This window comes from Chelon labrosus, assembly GCF_963514085.1.
Source record: "Chelon labrosus genome assembly, chromosome: 9".
NCBI classification, from domain to species: Eukaryota; Metazoa; Chordata; class Actinopteri; order Mugiliformes; family Mugilidae; genus Chelon; species Chelon labrosus.
In genome coordinates, this window is record NC_140359.1 from 19,208,145 (window position 1) to 19,228,342 (window position 20,198).

The 20,198-nt window shown below is 47.0% G+C and overlaps 1 protein-coding gene across 1 annotated transcript in view; it reads left to right on the forward strand.

The window, feature by feature from the left end:
* Positions 1–20,198, forward strand: part of LOC311493700 (zinc finger SWIM domain-containing protein 6-like) — a gene marked incomplete at its 5' end in the record, with an annotated part of 43,787 nt that overhangs the window by 14,160 nt on the left and 9,429 nt on the right. Inside the window, 9 exons of the mRNA XM_084552466.1 lie at positions 9,541–9,897; positions 11,015–11,163; positions 12,964–13,114; positions 14,722–14,901; positions 15,448–15,618; positions 15,717–15,863; positions 17,194–17,340; positions 18,039–18,299; positions 19,347–19,482. Of these exons, the coding sequence (XP_084408592.1) occupies positions 9,541–9,897; positions 11,015–11,163; positions 12,964–13,114; positions 14,722–14,901; positions 15,448–15,618; positions 15,717–15,863; positions 17,194–17,340; positions 18,039–18,299; positions 19,347–19,482 (1,699 nt within the window). The remainder of the gene's footprint in view (positions 1–9,540; positions 9,898–11,014; positions 11,164–12,963; positions 13,115–14,721; positions 14,902–15,447; positions 15,619–15,716; positions 15,864–17,193; positions 17,341–18,038; positions 18,300–19,346; positions 19,483–20,198) is intronic.

Sequence of the window (20,198 nt, forward strand, 5' to 3'; positions counted from 1 at the left end):
ATCCCATTGGAGGATTGCTTTTTCTTTTTTCTCTTTTTTTTTTTTTACCTACTTAAAATTAATTCAGGCGTCGTTGCATTCCTCTTGCAGATTAATTCCCAGTTGACTGGACACATACGATCCTCCGGAGGGGTTTTTAGAAAAGGTGTTGTCACAGTTGGATTAGTTTGGTGAGAATGATTTGCAATAAACGTCCCTTGCCCGTAGTCTCCCACAAGGACATAGTAGACGGAGTCTAACGTGAATCCGGGTTTTGGTCACGCTCGCGTGTTATTCTTTGGAAGCGTCTGTGCAGCCGTGCTTGTGTGCGTTTGACAAAGAAGGAGAGTGTGTTTTTGTTTCTGTCTGTGTGGACCTGCTCGTCTGTATTTGCCCACATCTTTGTCGTGTGCCCCCACAAATACAGGCCCCTGGTCGCAAACACGCACAGACGTACAGACTCGCAATGCGCAGACGTGTTTTGTCATGGCAACACATACAGATGTCAACAAAAGAGGCTACAGGGTGAATATTGTCTCCCTCTTGTCCAGCAGGGTGCAATTTATTTCAATGTAGCCATGAAAGGCAGCTATTTACATGAAACGAGAGCCGTTTCTGGGAAATAGGGGTCTCTCTGAAGGTTTTGATGTCAGCTGCCTGCTTTTAGCTCGAGAGTGGAAACCTTAACCATCCAGAGACGGAAGCAGAGTGGGAGAGGAGTGAGATGCAAACCTACCGAGAGGGCTCGGTTCCCTCGTGTGGTTGCAGCTCTTCACCCTGAAAGTCTCTCATCGTTTCCCCTCAACACACTCGGGGAAGGCCAAGCGTAGCGTGTGATTTCAGATGCTTACCGTTTGCAAGGAGTAAATCTAACCCCCTTGCTTTATAGCTTATCCTTAAGAGAGTGGTGCTAACATCAACGTCAATATTTACAGGAATAGCCCGCAGGCAAGTGAATCGACCACCTCAGTTCAGCTGAGACATATTCAACCTTTCTCTTGCCCCCCTCCCCCCCTTCTTTCTACCTCTCTCTCTCTCCCTCACTTGTCTTCATCCCGGTTATTCCCGTTCTCTGCAACAGCCCCGTCGATCACAGCGCCAGGTGGCTGAGAGATTCGTTGTTTTGCGTTTGTATGTGTGTGTGTGTTTGTGCAGACAAGGTGCGTCCTCTGTACGTGTGCGCGGCGTCTTTGACAGGGCCACGGCTTTGACACGGGCTCAGCGGCTGCTGGAGAGATGCTGGATGACGCGTGTCAAGGGATATTAAATGTGAGAAAACCTCCCCTCCTCCCTCCGTCGCCCCCACTGCCCCCACCCCAGCTCTGCCCGTCCTGCCACCGTGGACACTGTCTGGTGTGGTTAGTGTGAGCTATGACACTTTTCACCGGGGTTTTTTTTTTTTTTACTGGGCGGGTGGGGAGGGGGACACATTTGATGTACGAGACGTCGCATCTCTACGTGTGGAGTGGACGCTTTGGCCTACATAAGCTCTTGGAAGGTCAAGAGATATCCAGCTGAATATAAATGGAAAACGTAGCCTCCACCTGTGTTGCGTTACACATGCTTACGAATCAGTGCTAAGGTGGTTCGTGTGTCAGTTACGTACTTATCAGTGGCAAATGAATGTGTGTATTTTAGTGTTTGCTGTGCCTTTGTCTTATCTTCAAAGAGAGATGCCGCTGTAAATCCGGGTCACTCTCAGACAGGCCGCCTACCTTTTCAGCTTTACGTAAGGTTTTAATCATTCTCTTTTACAATGAAGACAAATATAGGATGGTTTGTGCGGCATGCAAAAGGTTAACTTTGTAGTGTTTACTCATGTGTATGCATCTGCTTCCGTCCGTGTCAGGTAATAATGTGGAAGTATGAGTTGCGAGCCAGTGTGCTCGGTGCTATAACGGGTCAGCCCGAGCTGGGGGATGTCGGGGGACGTCGGCCGGCGGCGGCCCCCCTCGCCAGGATGCGGTGTGTGCCGGCGAGCGGAGAACGGCGAGCGTGACCTCAGTGACTCCAGGAAGGAAGGGGTTAAACACGAGCAAGCATGGCTCCATGGGCTGCGTTACGCAAACTGGCGGCTGGCTGGAGCTGAAAGGGGAAGTGCTGAGCTCAGAGGAACACTGGCTCAGAGCCATCTCCTCCCTCCTCCCTTCTCCGAAACTCCCCCTCCCCTCTGCCAACCCCACCGCCCCCCCCGCCCCCCTTCACCGTCCTCCCCGCCTCCCCGCTACAGCTGAGCGCTCCCCATGCTTCCCACCGCCAGGCGTGGTGATGTGTGTTTGTGTGCCTGTGCTGGAATGCAGCTTCCCCCTCGGCTGGGGCCTGTGTGTGTGTGTGTGTGTGTGTGTGTGTGTGTGTGTGTGTGTTAGTGTTTGTGTGTGTGTGTGTGTGCACGTGTGTGTCTGTCTGGAATGATGCCTCCCCTTGTCTAGTGTGTGACGTCAGTACACACAACGGGTCAGCTTAGGGCTAGGCTACATTCTGAGTGTGTGTGTGTGTGTGTCATGGGAGGGGGGGAACAGAGGAGGAGTTAGTTATTGGAGAGAGAAAAAGGAAAGAGGTGGGGCTGTTTGTGAGCAGAAGGAGGTTGACTGCAGGGAGTCACTGAAGCCAGTATGCGTGCATGCATGAAGGCATCATGAGTGTGTGTCAAAGGGTGGGGTAGCGTGTGTGTGTGTGTATGTGTGAGTGTGTGTGTCTGGTGGAGTGTGTCGGGTGACTTTCCAAACGAAATGGGAAGGGTAAAGAGTGTAAGGTTATTTCCTGGCGTGGAGAAGTGAACCTAAAAGCACACACACTCGCACATGTGCGCACACACAGTCGTGCGGTAGCTTTCAGCCGGGTGCTGTTAGCGCCCGGCTATTTTCATATGCAAATAAATTCTGTTCACTTTCAGCCACTTTAGCTTTTCACAGAGGCTTTTTTGTCCGCGCGCTGTGCTAGCCTCGCGGAATCTCTCGGCCACATTTTGTTCTGGTTTTAGCCAGTTAATATTTCGGCTTTCATGTCCAGACACATTTTTGGAAAACTGCTTGATCAGAAAGATTAATCACAGAGGAATTTGTGGGTCAAAGCTCAAATTAAGCAAGTGAAACACATCTGTAATCCGTTCTGACATCGGCTAAAAAAAATGCGATTTGTTTCCACTTTGTGATTGATTGCAAATTATACAAAAACTCCGACAAATACACATTCCCAAAACCTGTGAAAATTGTGCATTGCCTTATTCTTTGTTTATTCTTTTCACATTAAGCCAAAAAACAAGACCATATCACTTCGATCCGGGCTCACCACCTTCACAGGAAGCCAGTGCTGTAATGTCTTGACTGTATAGGTTTGTCATTACAAAGATACTCAAGTGCTGAAGCAGCAGACAATGGCTTTTCAATGGATCCCATTACCTCCATCTATAGCTTACGTGGCTCTGCTGGGACAGACCTCTGCTAATTACGCACATTCATTTCCAGCCAGCTGTAATTTCATTCACACTAATGAACCTTGCACACGGATTGGGATAATGTATAGTTAATGTACAGGCGGGAGACAGAATTAGCTGGCTGCTTGCTCCTCCAGTGACAGAAATTTGTTTAATAGCGACTAAACGGACAGCTCGCCCAATACCAAACAGGTGTCCCTCCTAAATTACATTTAATGGGAATTTCAGACTAAAGCGTTACATAGTTAACTGTATAGGACAATAATAATATCTTTTTAATGTTATAAGTTGCTAATCGTCACATATGTTGTGTGTAGCTGCACTAATCAGCCACAACATTAAAACCACTGACAGGATTGCAATGTTCTGCTGGGAAACCTTTGGACCTGGCATTCGTGTGGATGTTACTTAGACATGTACCACCCACCTAGACCAGACCAGGCAGCCATCCCCAGCAGGATGCAGCCTGACACACACACACACACACACACACACACAAACGGCTTAAGAACAACTCAAAACACATGAAAACCAGGACAAGGTGTTGACCTGGCCTCCAAATTCACTAGATCCCAAACTGATCAAGAATCTGTAGGATGTACTGGAACAAGCCTGATCCACAGAGGCCCCTAACCTCAACACATATGACCCACAAAGGCCCCCACTAACAACAACCTGTTGCCAGACACCACAGGACACCCTCAGAAGGCCCATGTCCATTTTCTGATGAGTCACAACTGTTTTGGATACAATCTACACAATAATAGGAAGGTGGTCATAATGTTATGCCTGATCAGTGTTTTTGTTTTCGGAAATGGTAATAAAAATTGCATGAGGTGACAGTAGCAGCACTTCTGTTTGTACAGTAAAGATGAAGTTAATGTCTGCAGTTGGTTTATCTAAGTTTATCTTAGCATTGATGCTAAACTAGGGAGAAGCGGCTAGCGTGGCTCTAAATGTAACATAATCCAGCAACCACCAGGAATTGTTGTTCTCAGCCAATAAATAGTCTGGCAAATAAGCCAAGTGTTAACTAAAATCTGTCTTAGTTTCATATAATGGTTTGGATATAATGGTTTATTTACCATTGAACGGCATCAGGCTTGCTTTTACTCAACGTTCTTAGTCTTTCTGCTAAGCTAAGCTAAACTAAACCGACCACCTGCTGGCCCCAGCTTCCTATTCACTGCAAAGGCAAACAAACCAACCCTCGCCCCAGCTGATTCTGTAAGAGAAGACCCAGAATGAGGATAAAGACCCTGACCATGATCAGAATTTAAGGTTCCTCGCAATCAGGCCTCCTCTTGGTTATCACTTTATCCTGTCTCGTTCCCTTCCCCCGAACAGAGCCTCCGCTGTCTCTCTGTGAAGGTCGGCCTTCTCAACGCCAACCTTTGGGATCAGTCAGCAGGGGAGTAACACCAGCTCTGCCTGACAGGCCCGATCCAGCAAAATTAGAATCCATTTTGAAAGTGATAGTTAGAAAATTGCAAGTCATTCCTGATGTGCCGCGTGGCAACTAAGTGGCAGCAGCCCAGTAGTCGACTGTCATTTCAACCGCCAGCTGATGACAACTCCAATCATCCACACAGCCGTCCTCGCTCACACACACACACACACACACGCGCGCACGCACACACAGATATTCTTTCCCTCCCATCCCTATGATTAGCATTCAGATTCTGCTGTCAGAATCTCGAGCGGAAGTAAAAGCATTGAAATTCATAGAATATCTCAAAACATTAATTTACGCTCGTTTGTGTCTGTCTAGATCGGCGTTCAGACTGCGAGGGAGCGTGTGTTGGTGCGTGTGTGCGAATGTGCGGAGAAGAAAAAAGGGCCTTTTGGTTCACCAGTGGGGTTTAAGGCAGAAATATGGCCGCCCCCCTGGAGCTCAGTTGTGTTTTTCCAGCCTGTCCCACACCTAGGACACACACATGCACACACTCGCCCGGAGCAAGGTCTCCTGCAGAATAGCACTGATCTCTGTTTATAGTCTCTGTATGGGTTCTTCCTTATAGGACCACACACGCATGCACGTATTGTTACTCAGAGAGGCCTCCCCTCTAAGATACTAAAAGGGCCTTGTATTTGTCTTTGTAACCTTATTAATTGGGCCAGTTCAAGGAGCCGCTATTTGGGAAATGCTCCTTTGGCGGTGGGTGGGATGGAGTGTTACAGTTGGGGGTTGCCCGCCAATTCCCAACCCTTCCTCGACCTGCGCCACAACCTTGCTTTTCTTTGGTCGTGGTTCAGATCTCCTTTCACTAGGGCCTCCCGGTTCAATCCAACCAAGCGGATTGGATTCCAGTCCCATAGTCTTTTTCTCCGAAAGGTTTTAGCAGGCTGTCTTTGGTCAACATGGACTAGAATCCTGCGTTAAAGCTCAAACTACTGCAGGTGGTCCTCGCCGGATCAGAGTAGCTCTAGGAGGGTAGAGTCGGATTTAGGTGTTGCTCTCCGTCTGTCTGCAGCTCACGAGGTAATTTGATTAATGTGCAAGGCTAAAGTGAATCCTCGCAGGCGAATGGGCCTTAAATATCTATTTGCTCTCTCTGTTTCTCCCGCTTTCCTTTTGTTTACTTGCTTTCACACCGGCCCATTTGTTTCATCTTGTTTCCCCCTGCTGAAATCCATCATGTATTCAGACTCAAACGCACGCAGGCTCGCACACAAACACAGCGGATGAGTGCTGTCCGAACTGCGCGGTGCCATATTAGATTTAGGTGACAGTCACTCATGAACCAATTCAGCCAATAAACTTAATGACCTTCCCACTGCTGGGCCTGAATTTTCTCCATTGACTTGGAATCTTAATTTGATTGCGGAAATATATGTATGTTGCTCAATCTAATTTAGTTCGGAGATTTTGGAACACTGGGCACTTTTGTGCTTAGGCAAGCAGACCTTTCATGACCGGCCCCCGATCCCCGCCGACTGCCTTCATGTGGGCAGCTCAATCTTGTTTTATAGGGAGCGTATAAAGGCGGCATTCTTCCATCACAGCCCGATGTACGTTGAAGGAGCTGCAGGCCTTCGTCAAGGTCCCTCCGCCCTGAAATAAGAGCAGGAGTCCGGTATTCCTGGGGGCCCCTTGTTGTTGAATAGACAGAAGTGGTGCTAGCTGGTCAAGAGAGTGCATGCTGGCTTATCGGCACTTATACAAGTTCAAAACGAAAGATGGAGCGAAGGGCAATTTAGAGGAATGCTTTTGATGTGAGTCCCAAAAAGATTGTGGGTGGTCCGGAGGCGTTTGTGGGAGTTGAACATATATTTATATATCTATATATCTATATATACATACACTATATATATATTTATATGCTTATTCTCGCTAGCTCTTTTACAAACTGTTCCCTGCCTTGCACAGATCTTTGGGCCAAGAGTGATTTCACCAGGGCGGTCAGAAGGGGTTTCTAGGGCAACCTCACAGAGGCCTTGTTCTAAAAATGGCCGCCATGGTTACTTTGAAAGCCAATCCCGGCCTCTTGAACATGCACAGAAAAGGGCCCTGAGCACCACTCGGGGAGGGGAGCTTGGTGGACTGGGTGAGGGGGAAACCAGGCTCTTTAATAGCTAGCACATGAGACATCGATGGTTTCATACCCGCCCAACCAGGAGTCATGGGAGGTGTGTGTGCATGCCTGTGTACGTACGTACGTGTGTGTGTGTGTGTGTGTGTGTGTGTGTGTGTATGTGTGTACCTAAACAGTAATATCCCTGTACTCAGCGCTTGGCTAAATTAAAAGGGCATTTTTGGCGCGGGGGGCAGTTTTTGGTGCCCAGACGATTGGACGGGGAAAGGCGAAACTCATTACCTACCCATCTGTCAGAGAGTGAGAGAGAAAGAGCTGTGGGAATGTGGATGGAGGGAGGCAGGGATGAAAAGGGGCTGGAAGGCGAGAGAGCGAGAGTGTCCGCTAAAAGCAAAGGAAAACACGACAGAAGTTTGCTTTTCGAACACTTAAGTCCTTCAGTTTTTCATACTCCACGTGTTTTGAATAAAACAAAAAAAAAAAAAGTATCCCTGTTAATTTTCCCTATGGGAAAGAAAACATTTGCAAAAGAAAGTGCAGCTGCTTTTACAGCCCTCTGATAAGTGTGTGTCTGTGTGTGTGTGTGTGTGCTGAGTGTGTATCAGAGGTTGATTTTTCTTTGAGCTCTCTCAGCCCCACATGTTTTTGATGTTCTCTGTTTCTCTCCCCTCTCTGGACCTGGGGCCACTTTTGAAACACCAGCTTGATTCTCACACACACACACACACACATGCACACCACATACATGCACACACAGAGTAAATGTAGGAAGTACTCAATAACCTTCGCTCATTTGTACGTTGTTACGCAGCTAAATAAGTTAGCTTTCCATTCTCCAACCAGCTGCACCATGCAAACGCTTTTGTCTCCTTTCAGATTGTCTCTGTACGTCTCTCTCTCTCTCTCTCTCTCTCTGCCCCGCTCCCACCGTGTCTCCCACAGCTGTAGACGTATAGGCTTTGATCACTGCAGATGCGAGCGGCTGCCATATTCGATCCACACCCCTGTTGTGTGGATATTGCTAACGAACATCTACTTCTTTTGCCAGCTGGCTTTCGGAATGGAAACGCATATCTCCGTGGCGAGGGTGTTTTCTTTTTTTTTTTTTTTTTTTGCACTGTTAGATATTTGCAGCCAACGCTTCCTAGTTCTGCAGATAACGCGGCGCGAAAGGACACATGCGACGGGACGGGACGGGACGGAGCGTTTGCTACTTTGAATTTGTCTTTTTGAATTTCCGACTGATAACGCAACACCAGGCCCGTGTGTTTCTCTGTGTTTTTTTCCACCTCAAATTGTGTGCTTTTTTTATTTTTATACACCTCCTGAGGGTATATCCAACACTGTAGGCTAGGGTCCTGACCCTGTTTACTACCGTCTCTTTTTCTGCTTCATATTCACCTGCTTTCTTGCTGCGTCTCTTAAGCGTGGAAGAGAAAGAGAAGCTACTTTGACCTCTGTTTCGCTTGCTTGTGTAACCCCTTTCCATCTATATCCTATGAAATATTCAACTCCCACCCCCCCCCCTGCTCCCCTCTTACCTAATATAGAGGCCCAGGAAACACTTTGATATATGCGTTAATACATGCTTGATATCACAGCGTTGTATGCGCTCAGCCCTTTGATAAACATATTAAAGATATGTATGTCTTCGCCCGGTCCACATGAATTTCAGACATCTCTCCTGAGCACATAAATGCATTCATAAGCTACTCTCCATCTCTCCTAGCCACTCCCATTATTAATAAATGCATGATCCCACGCTGTGCCCCCAGTGTGTGCGAGCACGTGTGTCTCTTTCATATGCTCATGAGTGTGTGTCTTTTAAGACACTGTCGGGGACCCCACCTGGCTCATTCATATTCAGTGTCCCGTTCTGACAAGCCACGCCTCCGGATAGCGAAGTCAGGACAAGATCAAACATTATAGTCAAACAAGAGGCTGTATAATTCATAATGGAACAGTCGCGTCCGCCGCTCACTTCCCCGTCTCTGTCTCACATCCTCTCGGCTCTTGTGCACCGCCACTTCCTTGCATTTAGATTTCTGCCGGGCTCATTTGCTCTCGGCCTCAGAGTCCAAGCAGTGGACTGCAGCTGGTCCCGATCGCACCTCAGGTTAAGAGGACGCGGGGCCTTTTGGCTGGTGACTGTGGCCAACTGAGCCTGTTTAACATGCCTCCACCCTCGAGTGTGTGGAGGTTGGACGTTCCCCGTTCCCTTTTTCGTTTAAAAGATCTCTCTGTGGAGACCGATGTTATTACTGTCTGTCTTTACTGATAATTGGTTCAACCTCTGATCTTGTTGTAACGATCAAAGTTGCTCAGGGTGAGATTTAACTACAAAAATGCTGTATTGTAACTAGATGAGGGAAACAAGGAAATTGAGAAAAGAAGGGCAGAAAACAACAGAAAAAGAAGCATCACAATATCAGAATTAAATTGGTTAAAAACCAAAAGGCATTCATTTAACTATTATGTACTTCAAAGCAGTAGCACATTTGAGAAAACGTTTTATGTGAATTTCAAAAAAGAAGAAGAATGGATACGCTTAAATATGAAAAATGGCTCTAATTCTGCTTTCCTTGCCTTCAGGTTTCCACCTGAGCGGCACTGTGACGGACCCCGCCACACCCTCGTCCCCGGAGCTCGTGTGCAGCGTCAGCGTCAGCTTCGACCGCTGCAAGATCACGGCGGTAACGTGCACCTGCGGGAACAAAGACATATTCTACTGCGCTCACGTGGTGGCGCTGTCGCTTTACAGAGTACGGAAGCCCGAGCAGGTCAAACTGCACCTGCCCATCTCGGAAACCCTCTTCCAGATGAGCAGAGACCAGCTGCAGAAGTTCGTCCAGTATCTGATTTCAGTCCACCACACGGAGGTGCTGCCCACGGCGCAGAAACTGGCCGACGAGATTCTGTCGCAGAACTCGGAGATCAACCAGGTCCACGGTGAGGAAATGTCTGTGTGTTTAAGAGGCCACAGGTGTCATCACAAGCATATACAGGTTTTACACCTATTTTCCTGCCTTTACATGCATACGTATTGACTTTGTGATGAAGGTAAAGCAGGATCAATGTTACTCATTAATGAGATCCAGACGGCAAAGGAGAGGCTCTGTGGCTGTAATCAACACGGTAGACCTCTGAGAGAGCGAGAGAACGAGGCAGGGACAGAGATGCAGAGGTTAGCGGGGAGATAAAGGAAGGTGCATATCTCCCATTATCAATACTGTACTTGCGGCTCGCCTTGACGACGCAGAAACAGAAGGGCAAATGGCACAGAAAGATAAAACGGTGAACACAGGAAGCTATAAAGGCTTCGGATGTGTTACTATCAGAGTGTGTAATTCTGAAGTGGTGATAAAGGAGGCAAAAAAAAGAAAGAAAAAAAGAGGTCACGGTGAGATGTCCGAAATAAAAGCGCACGGGAAACAGACTTGGAGGAAGGAAACCTATGAGGAAATGGAGAAAGAGGGGAAGGAAGGAGGGAGACACAGAGAAAGAACAGCATAAGACTGGGGCATGTGGGAATGAACAGACCCAGAGCTGAATTAGTCCAATTCGATTACTCACTATATGGGTCAGTTTAGGTTGTATTTACCTCCATGCTTTGTTCTGTCGAGGGGAAAGTTTCTTTTCAGATGCTGAATGTTCATATGCATGCAGTTGACAAAGTGAAAGATGATCAGAATAATTGAAACACTTATGGAGGAGGGTAGACTACACGAAATTAGTCTACATTAATATTATTTATAATCAGTTGCATTGCTGGTAATGTCCTTACAGGCAGATTCTTGTATTGGTAAGCTGCTGAGGATATAAATAAATAATGTATTCAGGGCGTAGAAACATGAGTCACATTGTTCGAGATCAAACTTTTTTGTTGTGTGGCTATTTAAGAGGCTTTTTGTTAGAATTAGGTTTAAGTTGCACTTCAGCAGCAGTAAAGGTAAAGGCTGAACTCTCACTGATAAAACAAAAAATCTACACTTTGCTGCGTATTATTCTATAACAGTAGCGTTGCGCTTTTAATCAGGACAAGAGGTAACCTTGTTTGTGTATGCAGGGGCGCCGGACCCCACGGCGGGAGCCAGCGTGGACGACGAGAACTGCTGGCACCTGGACGAGGAGCAGGTTCAGGAGCAAGTGAAGCTCTTCCTGTCCCAGGGAGGATACCACGGCTCGGGCAAGCAGCTCAACCTGCTCTTCAGCAAGGTCGGGAGCCGGTGACATTCACTCATTCGCATAGAGAACATAACGACACGCATGCAGCACATACCAGGCCCCGTCGCTCATGGCCGCGAGCGCACTCCCCGCCTGTGGAACGTTTACCCCCTCTCCCTTCAGGTGTTTCTTCTACAAGAAACACAGTCTCTTTGCTTCCTTTTAATAAATATTCTCTCCCTTTCTCCACTGCACTTGTATTATCTTTTATTCCCTCAAGGAATAAAAGATAATACATAATGCACATACATTAAAGGCCAAGCTGTCTCTTTGCTAGAGCTAATTGCGGGAGGGAGAGAAAGTATAAGATAAAGAGAGAGAAAAGGGAGGCTAGAAAGAGGGGAAGCTTGCACAATATACCGCTCAGTACCCATGATTAAGCGATTACGCGAGAGATGTGTGGTTGCCTGGTATTGCAGTGGCACAGCTAGGCCAGCATTAATGCGTTGTGTGCTATGTAAAGACTGCAAGCCAAGGCCATTATCATCCAGCCGGACCGGCTGTAGAGAATACCGCTTTGCTCCGTGCTCTTTGTTGCCTGCTATATTCTTTTCAGCGCACGCACACCCTCTGACAGCCACCTTGCGCAGACGCATTCGCGCTCGCACTCTCGCACACTTGCGGTCACTCAGAGACGCCCTTAAATAATAAAAACACACTCGGCCGTATTCGCATTGTGAATCTGCTGCAAGTGCCACGCATGTTAATGTGAGTGTCTGTCTTCTTGCTAGCGAGATAGAAAATACATGCACGTATGTTTGAGAGCACATGTCCACGAAATGTCACAGTGGCACAGAAAAATACCTGTTTTTTTTTTGTTGTTTTTTTTAACACACACCCAAGAGTGGTTATGCTTCCTGCCACCAGAAGATGCTTGCGATTAGCGCCGCTCAGAACTTCTTCCAGTGAAATACAGAGAAGACAACTCAGCTGCTGGCTGAAATACCAGAAATAAAAAAATAGTTCACTTGCAAACATTTCTTTTATTCATTCCGTTTTTTTTGGAAACTGTATTTCCACTCTTTATCGATCCCAACAATGAATGCTGACAGACTTCTGCATTTTTACTTCATAAAAGACTAAGTAAATTCTGAAAATATTTAATCTCGAAAACACAATATTCTGTTGTGTGCAGGTGAATGGTTTTTCTTTTTTTTTGTGCGACTTCTAGTTTTGAAGAATATTCAAACCAGAAAACTATTCGGAGGGCATGATGAATGGTTATTGATTTACCAAAGTCAAGATTTTTATTAAAAACACAAGGACGAGCGGAAAGTGCGACGTGCGAGGAAAAAACTTTGAGGAGTTTTGAAGATCCGAAGTCAAAACATATAACGCGCAAGGATTATTTAAAACTGAAGCTCACCACCCGCATCAACAGATCACACAATAAACGTGGAATTGGCATTATACACCGATCAGGCATAACATTAAAACCACTGACGAGTGAAGTAAATAACACTGACCATCTTGTGACAATACAATGTTCTGCTAGGAAACTGTTGGACCTGGCATTAATGTGGATGTTACTTAGACATGTACCACCCACCTAGACCAGACCAGGCACCCTCACCCCATAGCAATGACACTCCTTGATGTGTCATCCCCAGCAGGATGCAGCCTGACACAGACACACACAAAAACGTGTATAGCATGTATTTAAACTCAACTGGTATACATGCTTGTGAGTCTAATATATTTTGTACTGTTAGCTGTGAGACCCGCTTGGTGTTTTTTGTATATAAACGACATGTGTGTGCGTTCCTGTCCCCCCCTTGTCTCCTCCTGTAGGTGAGGGAGATGCTGAAGATGCGTGACTCCAACGGAGCGAGGATGTTAACACTGATCACGGAGCAGTTCATGGCCGACCCTCGGCTGGCGCTGTGGAGACAGCAGGGCACCACCATGACCGACAAGTACAGACAGCTCTGGGACGAGTTGGGTGAGGGCAAAAAAAATAAAAAAAAAAGAGAGAAGCACACCACACGCAACGTACTGTCCTATAAATGTGCACACACGCACACAGTCTCACACACACACACACACACACACACACACACACAGACATGCGCACCTCCTCTCCGCTAGGCACAGACAGATTTAGCGAGGTGGGTGATCGAAGCCAGACACCGACACAAAGGCACACACGCGCGCATTCTTTTTCCTGTTTGTTTGTCCTTTGTGTCCAAGAAAGCCCACACAGATGCGCAGTCCCTCCCTCTCACCGTGGCTGCAGCTTTGGCAGCTCGGCAGGAGCGTCTTTGTGAATTACGAGCCGTTTAATGCAGCACGTCGCTCCTCATCAAAAAACCCAAATATTCTAACCTCCGCCGTTGTTACCGAGCACTGTCCCATTATATATTTAGTTGATGTGACAGAGTGCTGCTCGCCGTGCACTTGTTTGGTTTGATATGGTGTGTAGTTCCTTTTGACAGACTGTACTGTACCTACAGAAAAAAGCACTTCCTCACAAGCCACGGAACCAACAGGCCCGTCACCAGGACAGCAGTCGTGTTGTCTCCTGTCTTTGTTGTTTTTCCTCTTGTGTCTCGGTTGATGTCGATGCTGCCGCCGCCGCCGCCGCCGCTGCTGCTGCTGCTGTTGTTGATGATGATGTTCGTTTTCTCCCTTTGGTCTTGTTCTGCACTTTGTGAGGACAGCGCAGTGATCTCATCTGTTTCAATCCCACGTATTTTTGGAAGTGTGTGTACGGTCTCTTTGAAGTCCACACTTCAAACCCTTCTTCCAAAGTCCTTATCACTCCCCCTGATGTGTGGTGAATGCTGCCTCTCGGCGCCTCTCTCTCTCTCTCTCTCTCCCCATCTCCCTCTGTCTGTCTCTCTCGCTTTCTTTCTCTCCCTCTTTTGTCTTTCTTCCTACTTCGAGTCGCAGCTACTCCTCTCCTCCAGACACAAAGCCATGCCTCGTTCGCTTGTCCTCACCCATGTCTCCCCGTCCAAATCATCTCCACTCCCATTATCTTGCCCGCTTTTTTTTTTCTGCTCTCCCTCTGTATTTTCATTCTGCCTCTGTCCTTGTCTTCGTCCTTCCTCCCAAACTCTGTCTGCCTCCGCACACGCTCATCCGTAACACAATCGCGCGCGCACACACACACACACACACAAACACACCGTGGAGTGTACATATCTCCAGCAGTCTTGAGAGTAAAATCCCCGAATGTGCTCGCATCCCCAGAGACACAGACACTTTTCATATTCTGTTTGTTCCAATTTACTCCAAAATGATGTGTGTGCAGTCAGCGTTGCCTCGGGACTAGTTAAGTTCTCTGTTTTCTCAGAGAGTTTTGTATTCCAGTGCAAGATGGCGGCATCTCGGAAAATGTGCCGTAACAGAACAAGAGACAGTGTTGTGATGCTGCACATGTTTGAGAACTGCCTCAGGCTTTCAGTCCTACATGATAACTGTATTTGGGATATCTCAAAAGGCACACATTCCTGGGTTTTATGCGTCATTGCTTACATTATAGTCGCACGCTGAGAAGTAGGGCAGGCAGCTGAAGTTTATCAGCGTGTGTTGGTGTGTGTCCAGGTGCCCTGTGGATGTGCATCGTACTGAACCCACACTGTAAACCCGAGCAGAAGTCCTCATGGCTGCGCCAGCTGCGCAGATGGAACAGCGTGGACGTCTGCCCCTGGGAGGACGGTAACCACGGCAATGAGCTGCCCAACCTCACCCACTCACTGCCTCAGGGTGCCCATGGCAACCAAGGTCAGAGATTGACAAGTTTTATATGTGTCCGTCAATAACATGTTTGTATTGAGCTGTCGTGAAGGTGCAACATGTATCAGGAGTGAAGCCTTCACTCCGTCTGTTGTGCAGCAAAGATTAGCGATTACCTAAAGAGTCCGTCTGCACTTATTTGTTTTTGTTTTGCTTCAATCAAATTGATCCACGAGTTGGAAGTGGTTTCTTTTTTGTGCTTTTTTTTTTCTCTCGATGTAGCCAAATCACTCTCTAAGCTCGAAATGACTCGGTTTACACGAACACAGTGGCTCTCTTCCTTTGAAACAGCCCAGGCAGATTTTTCTGTGGCGTAGAAGCCAGTTCAGACTGCCAATCTTCTAGGTGATGGTTATGTTTATTTACAGTAATTATGCTAATGCATGAAAATTAAGATGCTAATAGATATTTAAATGCTCCCAAGCAACCAAACGACCTGGCACGTGGGCCCTACCCCTCCCTTTCCCTGACCACGTGAAGATGATGGAGCTTTAAATGTTCTCATTTCTCCTCCTCCTCCTCCTCTTCCTACAGAGATGCGCCCCCACAGGACTGTGTTCACACGGGCCATTGAAGCCTGCGACCTGCACTGGCAGGACCGACACCTTCAGCACATTATCGCCAGTGACCTCTATGCCAACTACTGTTACCATGACAACCAGGAGGGCTCCCTCTTTGACTCGCGCGGTTGGCCCTTATGGCATGGTAAGTCCTATGACTTATTTATACGCAATAAGTCCAACTTGAGAACTTCTATTGCTTCGTGGAGGGATACTGAGGTCAAAGGTTTGCCTCGTCTTCAGAGCACGTCCCGACAGCCTGTGCCAGAGTGGATGCCCTGCGTTCGCACGGTTACCCCAGAGAAGCCCTCCGGCTGGCCATCGCCGTGGTCAACACGTTACGGAGGCAACAGCAGAGGCAACTGGAGCACTTTCGTCGGCACAAAAAAGGTGAACCTAGTTACTAATTCACGCTGTTCAGAATATACACCGATCAGGCATAACATTATGACCACCTTCCTAATATTGTGTAGGTCTCCCTTGCGCCTCCAAAACAGTTTTGACTCATCAGAGAATGGACATGGGCCTCCTGAGGGTGTCCTGTGGCATCTGGCAATAGAATGTTGTTAGTGGGGGCTTTTGGGTCCTATGGGTTGAGGGGAGGGGCCTCTGTGGATCATCCCACAGATACTTGATCAGTTTGGGATCTAGTGAATTTGAAGTCCAGGTCAACAACTTGTGCCATTTTTTTATGTTTTTTGAGTTGTTGCTAAAGTGTTTTTGTGTGTCAGGCTGCATCTTGCTGGGGATGGCTGATGCCATCAAGGAATGTCATTGCTATGGGGTGGGGGTGCCTGGTCTGGTCTAGGTAGGTGGTACATGTCTAAGTAACGTCCTCCACACAACTGCCAGGTCCAAAAGTTTCCCAGCAGAACATTGTATTGTCACAAGATGGTCAATGTTATTTACTTCTCCTCTAAGTGGTCATAATGTTATGCCTGATCGGTTTAAATTAGCAAGCAAACTGTTCTCACGTAATAAAAAATAATACATACACAAACAAAACACCAGCATGCATTTGTCTCAAATACAATACCTAATACTGGCAAGGGAAAATAAACGTGTTGACTTTTATCTCAGATGTTTAATGCTTAACTCTAAATGTATTCATAGTGTTGTGACCTGCAGGGAATGCTTTCAATTCCAGCTTTGTGTCACACCCAGCCGCCCCTTTAAACTACAACGAAGGAAGTCCCTGTTGTATTGTCCAGATATGAAGTCTTTTTTGTTCAGAGTCGCTTGCCTAACGTCTTAAGTTTAAATAATTCATTAAACCCGCCTAATCTCAGAGAGGACTCGAACCGCGTTGAACACTCTGCTCAGGAAGTCTATGATTGTGTAGTCATCATTGAGATACACGCTATAGATTTTGTTTTGTGCACATGTGTCATGCTGTAGGAGAATTTGTTTGGGCAGTTAGTTGATGGCTGTAATATTTGCAAAGCGTTATATTACATATGTATGGTATGTTTACATTTGCTTACGCTGTATGTTCAGCATGCAGAGGCTGATGATTTGCATCCTGCACAAAATGTTCTTGTCATATTTGATTTACCCTTCAGTATTGGAAAAAAAGCTAGTGCCGACGCTGAAACTTGTTCTTAAATCATCAGTTTAGGGAAACTGGAGGAGTAATAATTATATCGCCACTAGCAAGGACAAACAAATGTATGAATAACTGTTTTTTTTTGTTTGTTTGTTTTTTTTGTCTCATCTCCAGAATTGCTTCATAAAGGCCATACCTCCATAACCAACATGGAGGGCTGGGTGGGACACCCCCTGGATCCCATAGGTACGCTGTTCAGCACGCTGACGGAGTCGGGAAGAGCGGGTGAGGAAGGCTCCATCACCTGCTTAGACCTTTCAGGTACTGCTGGATTAAAATAACACCCTAGAATAAAACCAGTGGACTTAAGTATAGCTGTGAAACAATGAATTAGAAGCCAGCACAGCTCCAGAAAGATCATACTCTGTCTCTAATGCATGCTTTTTACTCCCACGCACTATGGCATTTTTCTTTTTTTTATGTGATATATTGTATATGACATATGCTGATTTTGATGTATACAAGGATAATATAACTACCACGTACAAAGCAAAACCATAAGTAAGCCGTAAGACAAAAATAAACAGGGCTGTAATCATGAAAGGAGAAGAGGTTTTCTATATTTTACACAGATGTTTATTTTTCTTTCTTTGCTGTATTGGATTGATTTCCAACATCCAGCTTTACCTTGAGTTTCTGTCTGTTTTTTTTTTTTTTTTTTATTAAATCCTCCTCTCCTACGCTCTGTGATTGCTCTGTCCCTCATTGCCTCTGCTGCTTACAGAAATAGCCCTCTCCTCTGAGGTAGAGCAGGGAACAGAAGAATGCTCCTGAGGCGTTGCTTCTTATTTTGGGTGGTCACTGGATTCAGACCTGTATTGTGTGACAGTCACGGTGGTCTCTCAGAGGAGACGGGCCGATCTAATGTCCAAAACCTCAGAGGATTACGCTGACCTTCTCTGCCACTTCATGCCAACTTCTCCTCATTTTCCTCTCTCTCTCGTCTTCCTCCTCCGCAGACTGCTCCAGTGTTGTAAGCCGAGCGGACCTCCAGCGGATGCCCGTGCAGCGATTGCTGGGAGACGGCGAATCGTACGTGGCACTGGCGGTCGAGACGGCTCTCATTGGCCTGGGCCAGCAGCGGGTGATGCCCGATGGGCTGTACGCTCAAGAGAAGGTGTGTCGCAACGAGGAGCAGCTATTGGCCAAGCTGCAGGAAGTGGAACTGGACGACTCCTTGGTCAAAATCTTCCGTAAACAAGCCGTCTTTTTGCTGGAGGGTGAGGGACTTAACGGATTTTAAAATTTAGTTTAGTTGGGCGGCACAGTGAGTTGTACAGTAGATGCAGGGTTGGCAGTTTTATCCCCGGCTCTTCTACCTTCTTCTACCATTTGTCGTTTTTTCACTACATTTCCCAGCAGTCTCCACACATCCATATGCATAGACACACCTCCTCCCTGACTTTCCTTTACCTCCCACGCGCCAAGAGAGCGTACACATTCTTGCTAAAACAGGAAAAACACATTTGACTCTGTCTCACTATTTATTATCCTTTCATTTTGTGGTGCAAATAGAGGCTGAGCTGCCCTGGGCCAGACCAAAATGAGCTCTTTACACAGTAACACCAGGGGTATTGTGTCAGCACACATATGCGCGCACACACACACACACACACAACAGTGTGTACATTTGCAGGACTGGAGCTGGAGCAGAGGGGTTCGGTTATGGGAAGGAGGAGAGAAGGAGGAGCGGGGTGGCGGTGGTGGTATTGGTGGCACGTCCCAGAGGACCCAGCCCAGTCAAACTCCACTCCAGTCCCCACCCAAACCTCATCCCTGCCGCGTCCCCCGACGCGACCACCCACCTCTGGCTCCGTCTCTAATAGAGCACCAGGCTCTGAGGCCTCTGTGGGCCCCTGGAGGCTGCTGCTGCGCCACTGTGTGATGTGGTCTGTGGCTTTGAAGCCTGTTGGGGTTTAAAATAACCCACCAGAGAGGAGGGGAAGTGCTTGGAGAAAGGGGGGAGGGAAGGAAGGGAGCGTGGGGCCAAGTCTGCACACACGACCATATGGTTTTTGACGTCACAGTTTGTTTAAATGCCGCGTGGCTTTGCCTCTTCCTGGCTGAAAGGAGTAGACCAGAGTCCCTCCTCAGCATGCAATAGGAAAATCATGACTCAGTGTGCAACAAGAGAAAAATGGACTGTATATAACATGAAGTTTATTGACTTGATGAGTGCATTTCTTTCTCCTCTTTGTTCCGTCATTAAAAAGAGGCCACCTTTTTTAACTGCATGTGTTGTTTTTCTGTGATTTTCTTTTGAACAGGTGGTCCGTACTCTGGCCTCGGAGAGATTGTCCACAGAGAGAGTGTTCCCATGCACACCTTCGCCCGATATCTCTTCACCTCTCTCCTACCTCACGACGCTGAACTGGCGTACAAAATTGCACTGAGAGCCATGCGGTAGGTCTCTTACATTCCCCCCCCCCCCCCCCAAAAAAACTAAGCTAAAAGAGAAGCAACTGGACTTGTTGGCTTTTCCCTTAGATTTTGTGTGTGTAGTCATGCCAAAGCCTTGTGAAACCTTGTCAACATGTTTGAAGAATTAAATGCTATTCTTGTTTTTTTGCCGTACGCATGTATGCTTGCCTGCTTTCCTGCTTTCCTGCTTTCCTGCAGCTTCAAAGTCAGCAGGTTTTTAGAAATACAAGGACGTAAAATGCAAAAATTCAAGCCATTGCCTTGCTTCCTGAGTGCGCGTGTTTTGTGTTGTGTTTTCCTGTTTGTGCGTCCATGTGATCTCTCTATATTAAGCCCCTGTGTGTATTCATCTGTGGACAATGCGTACATGTGTATGTGTGTTAATCAGTCGGCGCTGCTGTGTTTTGATGTTGTGACTAGTGGGAGCTGGATCAGTGAATATTAATTACATTAATGAGAGTGTAATTAGTGTGGCTGTAATGAGGAAGGATCACGCACACATGTACGCACACACACACACACGAGCCAATGGGGAGAGGGCAGCGTGGGGAAGATGTTTGTTGTGCTTCCACACAGTCGATCGCTGTAAAAAGAAAAAGGAAAAGCAATGATTAGAGAATGAATGAAGCGAGTTTATTTATTTCTCGTGCTCCGTGATGTGGCACAGTCGCTCGAGCGCTGTAAGACGGCAAACACAT